This window comes from Vidua macroura, chromosome 19 (assembly GCF_024509145.1).
Source record: "Vidua macroura isolate BioBank_ID:100142 chromosome 19, ASM2450914v1, whole genome shotgun sequence".
Lineage (NCBI taxonomy): Eukaryota > Metazoa > Chordata > Aves > Passeriformes > Viduidae > Vidua > Vidua macroura.
This window is the reverse complement of record NC_071589.1, coordinates 4992422-5013518: the sequence shown is the minus strand read 5'-3', so window position 1 is coordinate 5013518 and position 21097 is coordinate 4992422. Positions and strand designations below refer to the sequence as shown.

General features: G+C 54.1%; 1 protein-coding gene across 8 annotated transcripts in view; it reads left to right on the top strand.

The window, feature by feature from the left end:
* The window catches only part of ITGB4 (integrin subunit beta 4), a 30865-nt gene extending 10006 nt beyond the window's left edge, over nt 1–20859 (top strand). Inside the window, exons 8-40 of one of the 8 annotated variants that reach the window (XM_053994964.1) lie at nt 210–473; nt 856–945; nt 1116–1238; nt 1356–1523; nt 1792–1868; nt 2006–2217; nt 2516–2619; nt 2762–2860; nt 3613–3739; nt 3879–3998; nt 4470–4576; nt 4901–4934; nt 5817–6005; nt 6093–6196; nt 6600–6658; nt 7263–7286; nt 7447–7595; nt 7677–7856; nt 8386–8534; nt 9007–9211; nt 9672–9832; nt 10189–10369; nt 10585–10722; nt 11245–11427; nt 11614–11745; nt 13790–13963; nt 14444–14617; nt 15485–15634; nt 16351–16539; nt 16800–16955; nt 17379–17543; nt 17967–18080; nt 18648–20859. In XM_053994964.1, coding sequence (XP_053850939.1) covers nt 210–473; nt 856–945; nt 1116–1238; nt 1356–1523; nt 1792–1868; nt 2006–2217; nt 2516–2619; nt 2762–2860; nt 3613–3739; nt 3879–3998; nt 4470–4576; nt 4901–4934; nt 5817–6005; nt 6093–6196; nt 6600–6658; nt 7263–7286; nt 7447–7595; nt 7677–7856; nt 8386–8534; nt 9007–9211; nt 9672–9832; nt 10189–10369; nt 10585–10722; nt 11245–11427; nt 11614–11745; nt 13790–13963; nt 14444–14617; nt 15485–15634; nt 16351–16539; nt 16800–16955; nt 17379–17543; nt 17967–18080; nt 18648–18778 — 4632 coding nt within the window. In that variant the 3' untranslated portion in view covers nt 18779–20859. Of the gene's footprint in view, nt 1–209; nt 474–855; nt 946–1115; nt 1239–1355; nt 1524–1791; nt 1869–2005; nt 2218–2515; nt 2620–2761; nt 2861–3612; nt 3740–3878; nt 3999–4469; nt 4577–4900; nt 4935–5789; nt 6197–6599; nt 6659–7262; nt 7287–7446; nt 7857–8385; nt 8535–9006; nt 9212–9671; nt 9833–10188; nt 10370–10584; nt 10723–11244; nt 11746–13789; nt 13964–14443; nt 14618–15484; nt 15635–16350; nt 16540–16799; nt 16956–17378; nt 17544–17966; nt 18081–18647 lie in introns of all 8 variants that reach the window. The other 7 variants (XM_053994963.1, XM_053994960.1, XM_053994958.1 and 4 more) reach the window with 7 other exon arrangements.
* The last annotated feature ends 238 nt before the right edge of the window (nt 20860–21097 follow it).

Sequence of the window (21097 nt, the reverse complement as noted above, 5' to 3'; positions counted from 1 at the left end):
TGCCGGGTGGGAGACATCCCATGCTTTGGGGGTGTGGATGGGTGCTGGGATTCCTGGGGATACATGGCTGGTTGTGTTTGCTGCCAGGTGTAGGTGGTGCCTTGTCCCTTGAGTATTCCAGCTCCTGTCAGTGCTGGCTTGCCAAGGGCTGCAACAGGGGTTTGGGAGACACAGAGATAAAGGTTTCTTCTCCCCCTCCCCGGCTGCAGGATAAGATTGGCTGGAGAAAGGACAGCACTCACCTGCTCGTGTTCTCCACCGAGTCTGCCTTTCACTATGAAGCTGATGGTACCAACGTCCTGGCAGGGATCCTGGCGAGGAATGACGAGCAGTGTCACCTGGACAGCCACGGCACCTACGTGTATGACACCAAGCAGGACTATCCTTCAGTGCCCACCCTCGTGCGCCTCTTGGGCCAGCACAACATCATCCCCATCTTTGCTGTCACCAACCACTCCTACAGCTACTACGAGGTGAGGAGAGCATGGTAGTGGTGACACGTGGGATTGCCTTTCCTTCAGGACCTCTGCCTCAGCTCAGCTCTGAGGAGAAAGTGTTCCACATCACTTGTCCCCAAGTGCTAAACCAACACCCTGCTATTTGGGAGGGTGCCACACTCTACTGGGGGGCTGCTCTAGGTTGTGGGAGGTCTCAGGATGTATTACTGGGTGCAGGAATTCAGGCTTCTAGAGGTCTCCCTGTGTTGGTTTCTCCTTATTGTAAAGCAGCGGAGGTACAGAGCTGGAGAGTAATTTCAGTTGGAAGGGACATTTGGAGGTCTCAAAGCAGAGCCCACTCCTGTGATAGAGGAGGGTTCTCAAGGCCTTGGCTCAGGGAACTCCTGTCTCTCTGCAGAAGCTGCACAAGTATTTCCCCATCTCCGAGATCGGGGAGCTCCAGGAAGACTCTTCCAACATCGTGGAGTTGCTCCGCACAGCCTTTGAGGTAACGGTGCTCTCTGGAGCTTCACCCTGGCTCACAGGGAGGGCAGAGGGTGGGCACTTCCTGGGCAGGAGAGCAGGCAGAGGGCAGGATGTAGCCCCTCTGGAGCAGGCCACGGGGTGGTCACAGGGTACTGCTGAAAATCAACGTTGTGTTTATCCTCTGGCACCCAGCGCATCCGCTCCAAGATGGACATCCGGGCTGACTTCACCCCCAAAGCCCTGAAGACAGAGTTCACCTCCCTGGAATTTGAAAAGACAGAATCTGGCTCCTTCAACATCACCCGTGGAAAAGTGGTAAGAACTCGGATGGCAGCAGAGGGAAGGCACGTGTGAGGGGATGAGCTCTCCGTGTCCAGCTGGGATGTGGTCCCACAGAGCTGGCTCATCCCTGCAGTGTGTTCCTTCCTTCAGAGCAAGTTCCACATGCACGTGAAGGCTCTGGAGTACGTTGGTGGGCAGCATGTCTGCAGCCTCCCCGAGAAGGACCGGCAAGGAGTCATCCATGTGAAACCCACGTCCCTGAGCGACAGCCTCACGGTGTCAACTGCTGTCATCTGCGACGTGTGTCCCTGTGAACAGGTGGGGTCATGCAGAGAGGTGTCATCCTCCTGCCAGCCTGGGGTGGGAATGTGTTGGCCAATGCATGCTGGTCCTGCTGGACCCCTCAGTGATGCTCAGCCTGGCCAAGGTCTCCATCACTGCCTGTTCCCAGCTCGGTGTGATGTCCTATGGTAGAGCTTGGTGTTCAGGGCAAAACTTTACCCTTGCATCTGCCCTTCTGATTCCTGAAATGGTCTTGGTGGCAGCTGGGCCCATTCAGCAATGCCTCTTCTCTCTTCACTTCCAGCAACAAGAGCTGGACTCGCCCAAGTGTAGTTTCCATGGGAACTTTGTGTGTGGACAGTGCATCTGCCACCCGGGCTGGTAAGGACTGTGTCCAGAGCCACCCCTGCCAGGGACCCTGCGGTGTCCGGGGACCCACAGTGACACACATTTGTGCCCCGGGCATCCTGCCCAGGACCCTGCTGTGCTGCCTCTCTCAGCACCATCTCTGTCCCCAGGCGAGGGGACACGTGCGACTGCTCCCCGGCCTCATCCCCCAACAACGAAGCCTGCATCCGCCCCGGGGACGTGGAGCCGTGCTCGGGACGGGGCGAGTGCCTGTGCGGGAAGTGCCAGTGCTACTCCGAGGATCAGACCCTGCGCTTCGACGGCGCCTTCTGCGAGTTCGACGTCCTGCAGTGCCCGCGCACCTCCGGCTTCCTCTGCAACGGTGAGAGCCCCCCCAGAGCCCCCCAGCTGGGGGATGGATGTGCTGGGCTGGTGGCACAGACAGGGTGTCCTGGACTGGTGGCACTGGCACGGAGGGTTCAGTGACCAGTGATGGGCTGCAGGGACTCTGCGCTTGCAGAGGTGCAGGGAGGTTGCTGTGGGATCTGTTTGCAGCCCCTTTGCACTTCAAAAAGGCCCTTTGCAGCCCCTGTGCACCCCAAAGAAAGCGGGGGAGCCCCAGACAGGGCTGGGGGAATGGCCCAGCACTGGAGCCAAGGCAATCCCTGCTCTCACCGCAGATCGTGGCCGCTGCTCCAGGGGTGCCTGCGTGTGCGAGAGCGGCTGGGAGGGCCCGGGCTGTGAATGTCCCACCAGCAACGACACCTGCATCGATAGCCGAGGGGTAGGTCCTGCCCCGCCCTCCCCAGGGACCGCTGCTTCAGGCAGGGCTATAGCGAGTTGCCCCAGTGCTGGAATCTCCGGGTTGCTGAGGTGCCTTGCTGACTCCCAGCGCCGCTCTCAGGCTGTCACCTCTTCTCTCCCAGGGCATTTGCAATAACCACGGGAGGTGTGAATGTGGCAGATGCATCTGTGACATGGCCTCGCTGTACACCAGCTCCACCTGTGAAATCAGCTACTCTCTGGTGAGTCCCTCTGGGTTTATCACTCATTCCCACGCAGAGCCTCCAGGGAAGAAACGCAAAGCAGAGATGAAGGCACATCTCAGTCAGGAACAAAATCTTGAGCAAGGGTTTGTCTCACCTGTCCTGTGGCCAGAAAGGCTCTGGCATGGGAGCTGCTTTGTAGCCACAGGCTTTCTTTGCCATCCTGTTTGCCAGCAGCAACCATTGAGAGTCTGTCTGTATTTATCTGCACCCTGGTTTGAGGCTCAGCTTGTGGCTTGTTCTGATTTGCCCCAAGACTGGGAAAAAACTCATTTCATAGAATCACAGACTGGTTTGGATTGGAAGGGACCTTAAACCTTATCTCATTCCAACTCTCCTGCCATGGGCAGGGATGCCTTCCACTAGATCGAGTTGCTCAGGGCCCCACCCAACCTGGCCTTGAACACATTCGATTTCCCCACTGACAAACATGGGCTAATCCCACAGTAGAGATGGAGAAAGCTGGCTTGATCATGTTTTGGAAAGGCCACTGAAACCCTTGGAGAAGATCTAATTGCTGCCCAAATGCAGGCTGTTGGTATAAGAGATTTTGGAGCCAACTGGGCTTATAAATCTTTCATTAGCTGCTCGTTCTCAGTGAGTCCTCTTTTTGACCTGGACCTCACCCTGACTCTGGGATGAGGAGCTGCCTCTCCAGCTCTGCCTTTCAGAGGCTGTGTCCTCCCTCACTCCCGGGGGTGTCCCTGACCATCCCACCCGCCTCTGCCCAGGGCTTCCAGGCTGTGTGTGAGAGCATCCGGGACTGTGTCCGCTGCCAGACCTGGGGGACAGGCAACCTGAAAGGGAACTGCAGCTCCTGCCACCTCCAGATCCAGATGGTGGAGGAGCTGAAGAAAGGTAACGTGAGAAGCAGAGCTGGGCACAGCCGCATGTGGTGTCTCCTGTGTGCCCTGCTCCGTGTGGGTGTGCACGTAGGGCTGCTCCCCAAGTCTTTCCTGGCCCGGTGACTTCACAACCATGTCCCCTCTCCCCACAGAGGAGGCTGGCGAGTACTGCTCCTTCCAGGATGAGGATGATGACTGCACCTACCATTACACCCTGGAGGGAGACCCCAGTGTCCTCCCCAACACCACTGTCCGTGTGCAGAAGAATAAAGGTGAGCAGGGCGCTGGGAGGAGCGGGGCATGTCCAGCCTGGGATCTGGATCAGAGTGACCAACTCCACAGTGCCCCCAGTCCCTGCTTTGTCCCTTTTCTGTGCCCCTGGGCAGGGTCAGCTGCAGGCAGCACCTCCCTGCCCACCTTGCTGTGTGACACGGGTGGGTGACACTGTCTGTCCCATGAACTGCAACGGGTGGAACGTGGCACCCTCAGAGAGACATTTAGAGATCAGAGCTTTTCCCCTGCTGCCACGGGCAGGGATTGATGCAAGGTGCTGCAGCCCTTTGGTGTGAGCAGAGGTGTGATAGCCCTCCCTGAACAGCATTTCTCATTGTGAGGCATTGCCAAGGTGAACTGGGCTGCTCCATTCCTCAGAGAGATGTAGTCCAGCCTTTCCCCTCCCTGCTCCCTCCCTGCACACCCAACACAGGGCTGATGCCTGGCAGTGACGTTGCTGTCACTTGCAGAGTGCCCGCCTGGGAGCTTCCTCTGGCTCATCCCACTGCTCATCTTCCTCATCCTGCTCCTGGGGCTGCTGCTCCTGCTCTGCTGGAAGTTCTGTGCCTGTTGCAAGGTGAGTGTCTCAGCTGACTTCCCTAGCCTAGAGAGAGAACCAGATATGGCCAAAAACATGACAAATTTCCAGAATTCACCCAGCCTCCAGCATGGGCAGATTCACAGGGGATGTCCCTGTGGTATCCAACTCTCTGCTATTTCCAACATGAGCTGCTTGGTGAAATTTTAGCCAGATTTTTCCCATCTAGCTAAAATCAGCTTGAGACCCCTCTCCACCTGCTGCCCACACATCCCTGCTGATGCGGATCATCCCTGATGGAGACTTGGAGGGGTTTTGTCCTTGGCCACAAAGTGATTGTGTCTCTGGCCATTTGTTTTCTAGGCTTGCCTGGCCCTGCTTCCCTGCTGCGCACGAGGTACCAGCCCTTGGTCCTGGGGGGAAGGGCTCTGTGGGGTGCACTGCTTTCCTGGGTTTGGGGGTGTGCTGGGGCGAGCATCCCTCCTCTCTGAGCTGGAGAGGTGGATCAGGGAGAAGGCTTCTAGCAGAGAGCCTGAGCCAAGGAGTCCTGGAGCTCCTGGTCTACTCTTCTTCCCTGCTCCACACCCTGGTGTGAGAAATGAATTTGTAAAGGATTTTCAAAATATATCTGCATGCAAATACTGAGATAAGGTGTGTTGAGTTAGGAAGGCTATGGAATAGAGATGACATTGTTGAGAGAGAGATTGAACTAGAAATAAGTTTCAAAATATGTCTTCATAAAAAGACAAAATATTTTAGAAAATTAGAACTGTGAAAGATACATTGTAGCAAGATTATGTGGGGTAAAAATATAAGTGTTTGGTGTTAGAAGTAATGGCAACATTTTATAGTAAAAGTTAATAGGCTGCAAAACATTTATAAAGTATTATAACTAAGAAATTAGCTTTTGATAGAATGGCATTGAGTTCTACATCTCTTATGTCTCACCCTTCATCGAGACTGATAGAATAAAATAATTTCAAATGCCTCTCAATTACCTCATCTCTGTAAAAGCTAAAAAAACCAACTCCTGGGATGCCCTGCTGGGAATGCCACTGCTGGCTCTCCCTGACCTTGTGAATCTTAGCTGGTGAGATGTGTTCTCCCCGCTCATGAACACCCCTTGCTCCCTCCATCCCACTCCCCTGCTGACATCCCCACACCCTTAGCGTGGTGGAAACCCTCAACATCCCCCGGAACAGAATCTCTGGCGTTGGGAAGCTGATGGCCGGCGTTGTCCCACTGTGCCCAGGCTCTGACCCCGCCCCTGGCTCTGCAGGTCGCACCGTTGGCTTCAAGGAGGACCACTACATGCTCCGCCAGAGCCTCATGTCCTCCGACCACCTGGACACGCCCCTGGTGCGCAGCGGCTCCCTCAAGGGTCGGGACACGGTCCGCTGGAAGATCCACAACAATGTCCACAAGCAGGGCGTCACCTCCCCCGCTGCCACCAACGCCAAGGACCTCAGTGAGTGTCCCCGTGCTTCCAGCTTCTGGGTGGGTTATTTCTCTGACCAACAAGGACGGAGTTTGATTTGGGGGGTTCTCTTTGCAGTTCCTTACGGGCTGTCCCTGAGGCTGGCCCGGCTTTTCACGCAGAACTTGATGAAACCGGACGCCCGGGAGTTCGAGCAGCTGCGCAAGGAAGTGGAGGAGAACGTAGGAGCCTGGGCACAAGGGGGGCTCGGGTGGCCTTGGGGACAGCCACACAGGGGGCTGGGCAGTGGCCTTTCCCTGGGAACCCACAGCTATGGAAAGGAAGGAGCAGTTTTTCTTCTTTTGTGAGAAAGCACAATTTTTAAGGTCACAATTGTAAGAATTGGCAAAGCATCTCGTGGAGATTCTGGGTTTACTTTGGGGCATGTGGTCTGAAGCTCCTGTTTGGCTTCAATTTGCAGCCTCTTGCCGTATCCTGGGACGAAACCTGGTGTGGGAGGGTGAGGGAGGAGGGCCTGGGGTGCTCAGAGGGCTCCTGGGTTTTGTGGCAGCAGCATCTGCTTGCTGAGCACATCCTGCTCAGTGAGGGATACACTGTGACTCTTGTCCCTCTTGCTCCTTGCAGCTGAACGAGGTTTTCAAGCACATTCCTGGCTGCCACAAGGTCCAGCAGACCAAGTTCAGGTGAGTCAGTGGGGGAGAGACTCCTGCAGGACAGGGTTCCCCCAGGGCATTGCTGATGATGGGGTGGACCAGAGAGCTGGAGTGTGAAATCTGCGATGCTGGGAGGAAGTGTGGTCTGTGAGACAAGCTGGTGTGGTGCTTCACCCACTCAGGGCTGCAGAGCAGAGCCCGCCCAGCTGTGGAGGAGATCTCAGCTGAGTTTGGCTCTGGAGCAGCAGGAACAAGTCCTGGTCGCATGGTGCTCAATGGGAGAATTCCCACTGGCTTCAAAAGTTTCAGCCTGGTGCAAGCTTAGGAGTGCCTGGTGTGGGCTGGGAGGAATTTGGGGATGCCAGTGCTGAGCAGGGAGTGGTATCTCCTCCCCACAGCCTGATCCAGATGTGGTCTCCCCTGTGGGCATGTTCCTTGCTGCATTGGGAAACCCAGGGCAGGAGAGAGCAGCTGGGCAGGAGGGAACATGTGCTGGGGCTCCGTGGGATGGGTTGGCACCCGCAGGGCAGTGCTGCAGCTCAGACCTGCACAAGGCTGTGATTCACACAGCACTTTGTCTCTCCAAGGGTGTTAGTCACTCTGATTTGGGGTTGGTTTTTTTTTATTCCCCCAGGTTACAGCCTAATTCTGGGAAAAGGTAAGAGGAATTTGCAGCTCTCTGGTGCAGCTTCTCCCTCTTTGTACAGACACGTGTGGGGTGACTGAGTGCCCCACACACTCACTGGCCCCCCAGCTGCTGAGTGAGATGAGTTAGCCTGGTCTCAGCTCTCACCTGCCCTTCCCTCCCCTCCTCCCAGGCAGGATCACACCATTGTGGACACAGTGCTCACTGCCCCTTACTCAGCCAAGCCAGACATCATCAAAGTGGTGGAAAAACATGTTTCCCACGAAGCCTTCAATGACCTGAAAGTTGCACCGGGTTATTACACTGTGACCTCAGACCAAGGTAGGGAGCAGAGCCTGGCACTGGCTCCTGGCTGGGTACAGGGGGTTATTTCTCACCTCTCACCCTTGTCTTTTCCCCCAGATGCTCAGGGAATGGTGGAGTTCCAAGAGGCCGTGGAGCTGGTGGACGTCCGTGTCCCACTCTTCATCAGGGACGATGATGATGATGAGAAGCAGCTGCAGGTGGAGGCCATCGAGGTCCCCAATGGCATTGCAAAGATTGGGCGCAGGGTTGTCAACATCACCATCATCAAAGAACAAGGTGAGGGGCTGTGACTGTGTGAGGTGTTTGAGTGTCCTGTGTCCAGACTGATGTGGTCTGTAAGGCACAGTCTGCATATCTGAGCACCCCTGGGCCACAGAGCAGACACTTGCTTGGTGACTCCTTTCTGAAGTCACCTGGGTCTAAACTGGAGCATCCTTTAATGCATCCAAAGGAGGTAAAACGATCCATTTTACCATCACAAAGATGTTTAGATGCTGCCAGTTCCATGACAGATTTAGGGCTGACCACATTCCTCTGCTGCTCCAGTTCATTGAGTGCTGGTGTGAAGCAGAACCTCTTTGATGTTATTGTGCTAATATCCCCAGCACTTTGCCTCAGCTTCCCACCTGGTGTTATGAGCAGGGAGCACAAATGGGAAGCGGGGAAGTCTCCAGCCCATGGAATGATACCTCATGCACAGTTCACACCCAGGGGTGACTGGAACTCTGTTCAGGGAGGACACCTTTTTGGGATGTGATTCTTCATGTATTTGCTTTACACATTCCTTCTCTCCTGCCCTTTCCAGCCAGCAGCCTCATCACCTTCCTGCAGCCAGCCTATTCCCACAGCCGCTTTGATAAGCTGGCCAAGATCCCTGTCCTCAGGGAGATCATAGACAACGGGAAATCCCAAGTCACCTACAGGACCCGGGATCTCACGGCCAAGAATGGCAGGGTAAGGGTGGCGCTCCTGGCCTTGGCAGGCAGGAAGGAGGGGGAATGTAGGGCTGGGAAAAGGCCAGCCCTGGAGCTGCAGAAGAGGAATGATCAGCACATGGCTGGGACAGAGAGGATCCAAGGCTTGAGGTCAGCACACGGGTGAACTTTCTTCTCCATCCCTTGCTCCCTCGGGGAGGGAGGACCTGAGAGGATATCTGTGCCTGAGGCAGGAGATACCACCTGCCCCTGGAGCTGTGGGCACTGGGAGGTGAATGAGGATTGACTGAGGGATGAGGGGAAGCTCTTTGGGACTCTCCTCATGGATACTGCAGGCTGTAATCATAGAATCATAGAAGTTTGGGTTAGAAGGGACCTTACAGACCATCTCGTTCCAACCCCCTGCCATGGGCAGGGCCACCTGCCACAAGACCAGGTTGCTCAGAGCCCCATCCAGCCTCACCCTAAACACATCTCTTCTTCTCCTCCAGGACTACATCTTCACGGAAGGTGAGCTGGTCTTCCAGCCTGGGGAGACCCGAAAGGAGGTGCAGGTGCCCTTGCTGGAGCTGACAGAGATAGACACTCTCCTCAACAACTGCCAGCTCAAGCAATTTGCTATCGACCTCCTTCACCCCAAGTACGGCGCCAAGATTGGTCGCTACCCCCAGACCACGGTGACCATTGCTGACCCAGGTAGGGGCTGGCAACTGGGCAGTGGCAGTGGGGGCTGTGGGACCTCCTCCCCAGAGCAGCCCACCCCGATGCAGTGCACGGAGTTCCATCCTCGCCCAAAAAAGCCGCAGCGAGGTTCCTCCAGCTCCAACTGGTAGATTTGGGTCCCCCTCTAGAGGCACGAGTGGGAATAGTCAGTGGGTGGGGAGAAGATGGATCGTCTCCCTCGGTAAAGGAAATAGAATGGATTCTTCATTCATTTTCCTTGGGAAATTGAATGAAAAGCCATAAAAATAAGGGAGAGGTAGGATTTGCCATGAATGGTGCGTGGTGGTTCCTGTGACTGGACAAGCAAAACTGTCATCAAGTGGGTCACTAACATAAATAATGTATTTATCACAGCAGTGCTGAGAGAGGCACACTTCCTTCTTTTCCATCCAAGGGGGAGGACTGGCACTGATGTAAACTTTCTTGTCTGCAGAGCTGGTGGATGGTGTCCCCTCGATGACTGGCCTGGCCCAGGTCCCCCAGTCCCCCAAAGGCCGCCTGAGTGCACCGCTTAATCCCGATGCCCATGCTCTCAGCTCCAGGGAAATCAGCTTCAACTGGTTTCCTCCACCAGGAAAACCCCTGGGGTACAAGGTAAGGGGTGAGTGGATCCCAGGGAAGAGTGTGGGTCCCCTCCTGCAGGTGTTTCACACAGACATTTGTACCAAAGAGGTCCAAGTACACACCCAAAAGAGGGAGCAAGTTCACCCCTTCTGGTCCCCTCCATCCTTGAGGGACCATTGCTGGTGGATGAGGCATATGCAAGAAAGATTCCTGGTGGGTTCATCTCCAGTTCCATCACTTATCATTAAATACCCAGACTATCCTGGCCTCCCATTTCAGAGGAATGGCATGCCACCATTCCCAGAGCTGATTTAGTAAGAGACAAGCAATTTCTCACCCATCATGTGAGGTTCTGAAGGAATCATGGCTTGCACTTGCTTTGCCAGGTGAAATACTGGATCCAGGGGGACCCTGAGTCAGAAGCCCATCTCCTTGATGTCAAAACCCCATCAGCAGAGCTGACAAACCTTTACCCGTTCTGTGACTATGAGATGCAAGTCTGTGCCTACAACGGCGTGGGAGAAGGGACTTACTCGGACATCATCCACTGCCGCACGCTGGAGGAGGGTGAGTGACCCCACACCTTCCTGCCCTCCACGTGGGAGCAAATTTGTACCTCTGCACCCAGCACCGGGGTCAGGGCTCCAGCCCTGGGCTTCTGGTGGTCTCGGGATCAAGCACTGAGTGTCTCCTGCTGCAACCCAGCTGTGATCTGGGGAACTCTGGGCATCCACTGGTTCGTGACTTGCAGTGATGGGGACCCTTTGCTTTTGTCTTCCCAGTGCCCAGCGAGCCCGGGCGCTTGGCTTTCAACGTCGTGTCTTCCACCGTGACCCAGCTGAGCTGGGCCGAGCCTGCAGAAACCAACGGGGTGATCACAGCCTACGAAGTCAGCTATGGGCTTGTCAATGAGGACAACGGTAAGAACTCATTTTTGGATGGGACAGTCCAGCTAGGCTGAGGGGCTGGAGGGGACTTCCTGCAGGCTGGGCCGGTCCCAAACAGCAGCAGCAGAGCCAGAATAGCTCCAGGCATGTTTCTTTTGAGAACTGGGGTTTGGATGGGTCACTTCTTGATGGAAAGAGCACAGAAAAATCACCAGTTAGGATTTAACCCTGCAAATGCCAAAAATCTCTGTTCCCATTCACTTCCATAGTATTTTATGTTGTTTTTCATCTCAAAAACTTAGTTCATAGGTCTAGATAAAGGGGTGAGGTTCCAGGAAGGAGTTATTTGTGATACACCAGCAACAGAAGACTTCTCATGTAGGTTGACTTCAGCATTGGGTTTGGGAATTACCCTGAGGTGATGCTGCTTGTTGTGAGCAGCCCAAAGAGCTGCTGCACTTTTTCCCAGAGCCAGGCTGTATCCTGACACCAAAGTGCGGGGTGTTGTGGGGTCCTCTGCGCCTGGTGGGTGACAGGCGTGCCCGTGCCTTGCAGTACCCATTGGGCCCGTGAAGAAGGTGCTGGTTGAAGACCCCAGGAAGCGCATGGTGCTGATCGAGAACCTGCGCGAGTCGCAGCCCTACCGCTACATGGTGAAGGCCAGGAACGGCGCGGGCTGGGGGCCCGAGAGAGAAGCCACCATCAACCTCGCCACACAGCCCAAACGCCCCATGTCCAGTGAGTGCCAGCCTGGGCAGGGGGCAGAGGGACAGGAGCAGGGGAGACCTCCCCATCACCCCAACTGCTTCCACACCTCCTGTTTGCTCTGCTGCTCCAGCCATCCTGGGAATGCTGAGGGCCAGCCTGAGCATTGTGTAGTTTTTTGCTGCTTGTCTATAATGGCACTTTCCACCTCTCCTGCAGTCCCCATCATCCCTGATGTCCCCATCATTGATGCAGAGGGAGGTGAGGACTATGACAGCTACCTGATGTACAGCACAGACGTGCTCCGCTCTCCGGCCGGCAGCAAGAGGCCCAGTGTCTCTGATGATTCAGGTTTGTGTCTCTGAGCTTGAAAAGGTCATTTCTAACATTCATTTTCCTTAACAGCAGCTTTCAGCAATGAGCTTCACTGCTTTCCATCTCTCAGGAGATCCAAGTTGTGGAGATGGTGGAAATCAGCCTTTCCAAAGCTCAGTAGCTGCATCCATGGGGACACCTGGCTGGTCACAGTGTAAATAAGGCCAGTGCCTCCTTGGAGCCATGAGGCAAAGAGAAATCTCAGTGTGGGGTGGGAGAGGCCCTCCCTGCTCATTTTCCCTTTGTGTTGCCATTTGGCTGGACCGTGAGACATCGGCAAATAAGCACCAGCAAAGGCACAAACCTCTGAGTCCCCTGGATGCTCAGGGTCTAGGCCAAGCCAACAGGAGGGAACACAGCAGTGCTGGGAAGGCACTGGCCTCGCTTCCTCCATCCCTTCACTTTCTGAATGAGGCTGACTCCCTGGTCTTGTGGTGGGACATGAGCCATAAGTGAAATGATGAGGTGTGTCTGTAGGATCTTCTCTGGAGGGTTCTCCAGGGCCTGGGACCCAAGAGTGAGTCCCTGGTCTTTTCAGAGAGCAAGGTGATGGGAACATCAGGAGTCCAACCACCCTGAGTGCACATCAAGGAATGACGAAACCTCTCCTGAGCAGAGGACAATTGTTGCAGACTCTTCATGCAGGGACAGGCATGTGGTGGGACTTTGACTCTCGCCTTTTGTCATGAGGGACATAGGACTGGAAAAAAGTCCGGGGGTTGAGGAACCCCCTGCATGTCACGCTCCCACCACTCTCCACCTACCAGATGGTTGCACCACCTGAACTCCTCAGCTCACACTTGGAACAGGGGCTATGAACAGGCATCATCCCCACGGGTGCTTGTCCCTTCCTCTCCCCAGCAAGCAGCACGGAGGTGGTGGGTGGCCCACCCTGACCCCTGCAGACCATGCCAACACCAGTGCTTGCCTTGTCCCAAAAGGCTCCAGGTGGAAATTTGTGCCGTTGCTGGGAGAAGACCTGGACCTTCGCCGCATCACCTGGAGGCTCCCACCCGAAACCATTCCCCGCCTCTCTGGCAGCAGCCGCCTCTCCTCAGACACCGAGGGGCTCCTCCACGAGGAGGACAGTGCTGTGGCTCCTGGCAGTGTGAGGAGGAGCGGGACACCCCGGCCCCAAGCAGGTGAAGGACACCTCCACTACGGCACTGAGTGTCCTGTCTTATCCTGCTTTGAGCCGAGGGGCCGGCGGACGGGCTCTGTGCCCCCCGCCTCCCTTTGTGTGCCCACCCTCATGTTGCTGTGATCTGCTTCAAAACCTTGTCCTGGTGTGTCTGCTCACACGGGTGTCAAGGTAACCCCCATCTCGGCACGGACTTGGGAGCCTGCTAGCAAGTTGCTTCTACCAAAGGCTGGACCTTCAAGGCAGGAGCAAACTCAGATGATACCTGCCAAGTGCCACCTCCAAGGCAGCTCTTCACCTTAACTAAGTGCCCTGAGCTTCTGGGGCAGATCTGCTGGACTGTTAAACAGAAATCACTTTCTCTTAGGTGGTTGATCTCTCCTGGCCTGCTGGGAGGGGATGGGGATTTGTTTCTCAAGGACCAGAACAACAGAGCGGAGTTTGCTTTTCAGATCCAGCTGAGATGGGATCCAGAATGAGATCTAGAGAAACCTCCTCCATAAAGGGCCACTTTCCTTCTTCCACCTTCTTTTGAAATTGAAAATGATAAACCAGTGCTTGTGTCTAAGGGAGATGTGAGAGAATGTGGTGAGAACCACAAGGCAGTGCCCCAGCAAGGCCGAGGTCTGGAGTTACCTTGGGCACCATGGGTGTTTCTGGTGCAGGAAGTCTTTGTTTATCTCTTTGTTTCTGCGTCTCATGTTGGGTGCTGTGGCTTGTTCTAGATGTAGCATTCCAGAATCGCATTCCAGAGTGGCTGAACCTGGGATTTGGCCAAGGCAGGGGGGGCACCGTGGTGCCTCCTACTTCCTCCCCATGGAAAGTGGAGCAGCAGCTTTGTCCACAGCCACATTCCTCACGGTGTGCCCTCTTCCACAGAGCACTTGATGAATGGCCGAGTGGACTTCTCCTTCCCCGGCAGTGGCAGTGGCACCTTGACCAGGACAGCCAACACCAGTTACCACCAGCTGAGCTCCCACATGCACCAGGAGCACAGGGTGATGGGCAGCTCCTCACTGACAAGAGATTACTCCACAATGCTGATGGGGCACGGTGAGTACCGCAGGGATGGGACCTGCCCTTCCCTTCCATCCCCATGACTGTCTTTGGACCTGTGCCCTGAAGTCCTCGTGGGGTGAGGACTGTGCTCACAGCTAAGGTGGCCTATGAACCGCAGGTCTAGAAGGTCATGTCCCCACCACTGGTGTCTTGGTGCTTTGCTAAGGCCTCTCTGCTTCCAGACCAGTTTGGAAAAGGGGCCCACCCTCACAGGCAGGGTGCTCAGGGAAGGGAGCGCCATCCTTATCCTCACACCACGAAGCACTCCAGGGAGAGCACATGTCTCTTCTCCTCTATCCAGCAGTGTGGTTGCCTTTCAGCTCCATGTGTGTCAATCAGCTGGTGCTGATAGAAGGTGGTTTAAAGATTCTTCAAACCTGAGCCTTAAAAAGTCACCGGTGAAGGAGCCTAGGCTGAACCTGCTCTGAAATCTCCAATGGTGTTTTTCTCTTTCTTCTTGAACTATTTCTGTAGATTACCCGGGGACACTCCTCCCTCCCATCCATGAAGATGCTGGGAGGACACTCCTCCGGCCCCGGGACGTGGGTTTCAGGAGCAGGGCAAAGGTGAAGGGTTACTACCCCAGCATTGGCTGCCGGGACTCTATAATCATGACTGATGGGTCCGCAGGGATGTGCAAGTACATAGGTACAGCTTGTCCAGTGTTTCCTCCCAGCCACACATCCCATAACAGCCCAGCCACCGACCATCCATGAGCTGCTGCATCCACTGCTCACACCAAACCTCCTCTCCGTGGCTTGCTGTGTGCTGTGCTGATCTTCCTTCTGACCCAGCCTGCACCTCCATCACATCACCTTTCCAATTGCAGGTTTCAGCCCACCTGGACTGATTAACATTCACCACCACTGCTGCCGTGCTCTGATCAACCCATTGTCCCCATTCTCTTCATTCCTAATGAGCTTCTTGTTCTCAGTCTGACTCCACAGGCCTTTGGAGAGCTCTTGGGGAGAACACGTGCTCCTTATGAGATGTCCCTCTGCAAGCTCCTTGTCAGTGAGGGGCTTCAGTCCCTGAGTGTCACCTGGGAGGCTGCTGTGCTCTCCATGAGCCTTGTGTCCCAGTGGGATGAGCTGAGGAGCACCCAGATGTGGTCCTAGGCCATGTGAACGGGGCCTGGAGGGCTGATTTAGCTGTAGATTAGGGCCAGTTTAATTGACCTACACCTAATGAAGTCTGTGAAGCTTCTAGGAGACTGGACAGGGTGCTTAGGGGTGAGGAAGATCACAGGCAGCACCAGGCCCCTTCTCTGGGCTCTCTGCCACAGGGGCATGAAGCTTTCATTAACTCGTCCCACCCTGAGGCCGTGGGAACATCCCTGTGGCTGTGCAGAGCCAGCCAGTCCCCCTTATGGCAGGTCAGCTTGCAGAGGTGACATCTCACCACATCCTCCCTGAACCATCAGGACCATCCCATGTTTGCCTGTGCCTTCTCTCTCCCAGCCCCCTTAGACCCCATCCCCAAAATCTCCAGCCTGATGTTCCCTTTCTGCCTCAGACTCAAGGAAGCCACTGGGCATCCCCGACACCCCCACCCGGCTGGTGTTCTCTGCCCTGGGCCCCACATCCCTGAAGGTGAGCTGGCAGGAGCCGCGCTGCGAGAAGGAGGTGCAGGGCTACAGCGTGCAGTACCAGCTCCTCAACGGAGGTCAGTGAACAGGCACTGGGGGCTTGGTGGGAGTTTCGAGTGGTGGAGGGTCTGCTCTGGGTCTTCTGGCTCTGGATGACCCTGCTCTGAGCCAGGGGGATTGGACCAGATGATCTCCAGAGGTGCCTTCCAGCCTCAACCATTCTGGGATTCAGGGTCCTAAATCTGCTTCTTGTGTAACCTTTTTCTTTTTTTCTTTTTTTCTTTTTTTCTTTTTTTCTTTTTTTTCTTTTTTTCTGTGAGGAAATGTTGCAGCTACTTCACAGCTTTCATTCCCTGTTTCTCCTAGAGGAAGAGCAATTCCTGGAGTTCCTTGTAGAATCATCTCTCCTCCAAAAAAGAACTCCTTTTTTACTGATTCTCTCCATCAGCCCAAACATCTTACATTATTTTTTTTTTTCAAAACATGAGACTTGGAAGAAGGATTGAAATGAAAATATCTTATTTTTACATGAATCTCAGGGCAGTATTAGTGAAAATATAATTATTTTGTCTGAAACTCCTTGAGTTTTCAAGAAGCTGTTGTTTGTCCCAAGCCTTTTTTGGAAAGACATCCTGCACTAACTGTTGGTGGCAAGGTGTGATGCAGATGGTTGGGGAGGAACCCTGGATGACTTTTGCAGCCAGTTTGTTTGAAACACAGTTTAGGTGAAAGCTGTGGCTCTGTCTTTGTGCCTGCAACGTGGTGTTGGCATCCTCTTCCCTCTGTGTCCCAGGAGAGGTGCACAGGATCACCATCCCCAACCCCAGCCAGAACTCAGTGGTGGTGGAGGACCTGCTGCCCAACCACTCCTACATCTTCAAGGTGAAGGCGCAGAGCGAGGAGGGCTGGGGCCCCGAGAGGGAGGGAGTCATCACCATCGAGTCCCAGGTGGACCCGCAGAGCCCGCTCAGTCCCGTGCCAGGTGAGGTGCTGGGGACAGAAGGGTGGCAATGATGTCTCTGCTGCTGTCTACAGTGCTGGCCTGGCTATTTTCTCTCCCCTTGCCACATCCTCACCTCTCTTTCCTTCCTCTCATTTTGGAACAGGACCTTCTTCCCCACACATTCACATCATGCTCATTGTCCAAGAAGCTGAGCCCTTCCAGCTCATTCCATAAATGCTCTGTGCAGATCCCTCCAGGCTCCCTTTGCTGATTCTGACGAGTCCCCTCTGCCCTTGCAGGCACCCCCTTCACCCTGAGCACCCCCTGTGCCCCTGGACCACTGGTTTTCACTGCCCTCAGCCCGGATTCTCTGCACCTCAGCTGGGAGAGACCCCGCGAGCCCAATGGGCCCATCCTGGGCTACAGGATCACCTGTGAGAGGCTGCATGGAGGAGGTACACTAGCTGAGCAGCACAGGAGCACCAGATACCTCCAGCTAAGGCAGCAATCTGCTTTATTTTGGCTGGGACCTGTAAAAAGAGTTTTTTGCTTACATCAGTGCAGACAAAGTGGGGACATGAGGCTGATTCCAGGCCTGGGAGCTGGTGGCTCCTGACACTTTGTGCCATTGCATGGTCTGGTCTAACAAATGTGGTGGGAAGACGAAGGACCTCAGCCAAAACCCCATGGAGGTTGGTTGTTGAGGTTCCCCACTGTAGTGAAATGGGGTTGTTTTAACCCTTAGTAGAAGTGGGTGCAGTCCTACAGCCTGTGGGTTGTAAAGCTCAGGGACAGCCGAGGCAGCAGAGTTGAGAGGGAGGGTGTTTACAGGGACCATCACTCTGGTCTGTCTTCACCACTCTGTGTCTCTGGATTAGGGGAGCCCAGAACAATCTATGTTGAAGGAGACAACCTGGAAACCACCCTGACTGTGCCCCACCTGAGTGAGAATGTCCCGTACAAGTTCAAAGTGCAAGCCAACACCACCCAAGGCTTCGGGCCAGAGAGAGAAGGCCTCATCACCATTGAATCTCAGGACAGAGGTACAGTACCCTTGTCTTTGTGGAAGTGCAAAGAGAAACCTCTCAGAGCAGGGAACACGACTCCTGCAGTCACTTTCCAGCTCTGGTGGTGACTCCATGCTCCATGAAAGACATGGAGACAGTTTTCCATGAGGGCAGTGCTGTGCCTGGTGAGCACTGTCCCAGTCCTGGTGCATTAAATGAAGGAGCACCTGCCAGTGTTTAACTTGTGGTGAAACTTCTGCCTGTTTGTACAAATACCTGGAGACATCTTCTTAACTGCTCAGGCGTGAGACCTTCCCAGTCCTCCCAGTTCCTCCTGAACCTGGCTCTGATATCAGCAAGGGAAGATTCCTGAGCTTGCTCGTGCTCACTGTGCAGGGTTGAGGAGTTGGAAGCTCTTTGTTATTTCTTGACTGACTCATCCCATTTCCTTCTCCCCAGGTGCTTTCTCCCAGTTTGGAGGACAGCAGTACATGCGAGAAGTTTACAAATTCCCCACTGAATACACCACCAAAACCAGCATCAGCCATTCCTCTCTGGATCCCCACTTCACAGGTAGGGGCTCATTGTTGCTTTGCAACCCTCAGAAAACAAAGGGTAATTCTGCTTGGCCAAAGGCCTGAGGCTGCTTTTACCTCAAGTGCCAAAGGCAGGGGAGGAGGGTCCATCAGGTGGGATTGAAGAGGGTCAGCTGTTTTCCTACACTGTGTCCCTGCTTTGCCCCAGGGAGAATTGCAGTCATTTCCACATGTGTTGCCCAGTCCTGGAGGGAATGCTGTATTTGAGAGTCCTCCAGCACTATCACTAGGGACCAAATCATAGCTCTTCCTGCTAGGTTCAAACTCTTCAGAGCAGATAAAAACAGAGCAGTGGGACAAACAGCTTTATTCACATCCATGTAGTTGTCCCATGTTATCCACTTGTGCTCATGGGTTCATGCTGCAACACGGAGAGTTTGGGAGTTGTTAGGAGATCCGTCCTGATGTAGCAAAGCACTGGATCACTTGGTATGGAGAGGTTCCTAAATACCACTTCCTATGATGGAAAACAAACTGCCTGGAGTGGCAGGGCAGAGCAGAGCCTGTTCCCTGTGACCCCACACTTGGTGCCTTCCCCTTGCAGACGGGATGCTGGTGACCACCCAGCGCGTGGAGAACTCCAGCAGCACCCTCACCCAGGAGTTTGTGAGCCACACGGTGATGGCCAGCGGGACCCTCACCCAGCAGGTGGAGAGGCAGTTCTACGAGGCCTGAGCCAGGGCAGGCCGAGCACCAGCAGGACTTTTGGGATCAGGTGCCAGGATCTTATGGAACGACCCAAGGGTGCTTCATCCAGGTGGTGCCTGGGCAGCTCCTCCTGCAGGCACAGACCCTCTGTGGCACTCCAGCCTCTGGATTTGTCCTTTGGAGCCCAGCACACTCAGAGCTCTGGCAAAGCTGGGTGTGTAAGCTCATCCTTGAGGGCAGAAATTGGGGTGTCTCCAAGGCTTCAGCCTCCCCAGGTAAATGGAATGGAATGATTTTATTGTCAGGTCACGGTTTTGAGAGGATCTCAGATGTCAAAACCATGATTAATAGAGGGTCACCATCTCCATTTTTGCACCAGGCTCCCTGGCAAATCCCCTGTTCACTGGAGTTGTTTTGTTCAGTTATGGGGGTTTTATGAGACCTGCAAGGTAGGGTTTTGGGGTAACCTGTGCTTTCTTATTGCACCTATTTGTCTGTCCTTTGCTGCTGACATTTGGTACCACGATAGCAAAGAATAACCTTTCATTTGTGTTGCGTTACTTGATGGCCTCTGATGCTTTTTTTTTTTTTTTTTTGCATACAACATTGTACAGTTTTCGTAGTATATATATAAATATATATAAATGTATTTTATTATTTTATAAAAAAATTGAGGTGGATGAGATCTATGCTGAATGTGGAGGCAACACTGGGATTGTGGCTGCTAGGAAACATGAATAACTGGAAGAAATGAGTTAAGGGCTTGATCCAAAGGCCACTTGAACCCTGTGATGAGGCTGGTGGGCTCTGCCTTGGACCTTGTATCCTTCAACACCAGAGGCTCCAGTAGAAGGCTGCAAGGGCCCAGATCCACTCCCTGCAGAACATCTCCCAGCTGGAGCACTTGGACACGGAAGGGCTGTGAGCTTCCTGAAGGTGAGGGATGGGAACTGTGCTGGGATTCCTCACACAGCTGATGTGGAGAGAGTGAGATTTCGGGGCAGAGGATGTGGGGTATCTTTTTTAAAAGACTTTTTGCCCAGCAGCAACATCCATAAAGGGACTTGTGCTCCATCAGTAAACACAAAAGAAGAGCAGGCCTGGGAACAACAGGCACTCCCACCATCCTGAACGAGTCTGAGACTCCTTCAGCCCCAGCTTCAGCTCCCCTCACACAGGGCTGGGCTGAGCTGAGACCCTGCTGGGTTTCATGTCCCAGTGCTGGGCAGGATCCCTGGAAGCTCCCTGCCCTCTGCCAGGGAAAACAAGCAGATTCCCTGCAAGGTTTCCCTGGTGTGTTCCAGCTGCATGGGAGCAAGCAAGGAGCCTGCCTGGAGCAGCAGCTGCCATGGTCTGGGTTAGAGCTTCCAACCAAAGCAGCAGCTGCAGGGGCCCCTGGCAGCATCACCAGCCTGCTTCAATCTCACAATGAACTTTGGCTTTCTTTTTGTGTGTGTTTTTTTTTTTTTTTTTTTATTTCTTTTTTTTATTTCCTTTTTTCTTTTGGACTCTGAAACAAAGAGGTCACCACCAACAGTTCCCTCTCCTCTTCAGGCTTTTTATTTCACTGGGGGAAGGGCTGTACACCTTTCAGCCAAAGATGGATGTGGGTGGATCAAGTCCACAGGACTGCATGATGCAGATGGAGCTGGGTCAATTTTGAACTTGGCTCAAGGGATCCTTCACGAACCCTGAGGTTTTACTGTGCCTTCAAGAAGCACTTATTTCTCCTGAGCAAGTGCCAGTGGCATGAGGCTGCCTCCCTCCCTGCTCCCGTCTTGCCTGGGGTTGGGATTTTCTCTCCTCCTGCTCAAGGACTCCTTCCCTGGGCTTTGTGGTCCAGGGTCAAACACTGAGAACTGCCTAAACAGGGACTTTCCCAAGCATTTTAACCAAAGATGATCCTGTTCTCTAAGAGCAGACCATGGCCCATCAGCTGCTCTCCAGGGAATCAGGCCTTCCCCACTCACATGCACTAACCCAGGCCTGTCTTTTTAAATTTCACCTGGTTGTTGGAGCTGGTGCTGTTTCAGCCTTTCCAAGATGGATCCAGAGCAGGTCTTTGATCAGATGGCTTCCTCTTGCACTCAATAAATATTTTCTCTATATTCTGCCTCTTTATTGCTGTTGGGTTTTTTTTAAGTAAAATAAAAAATCCCTCCCCCACCCCTGCTATCCTCCACCTGCAGCAGATGCAGGGCAGGGGCCAGAGGCAGATTTCCAAGCAGGAACTTCTGCCACATGTCAGTGCCTGCTGCTCCTCCACTGCCATCCCCTCCTGTGACTGCAGCTCTGCTGGACTCCACAGTGCTGATAATGGCTCCTTACACCAGTGCAAACTGGAGT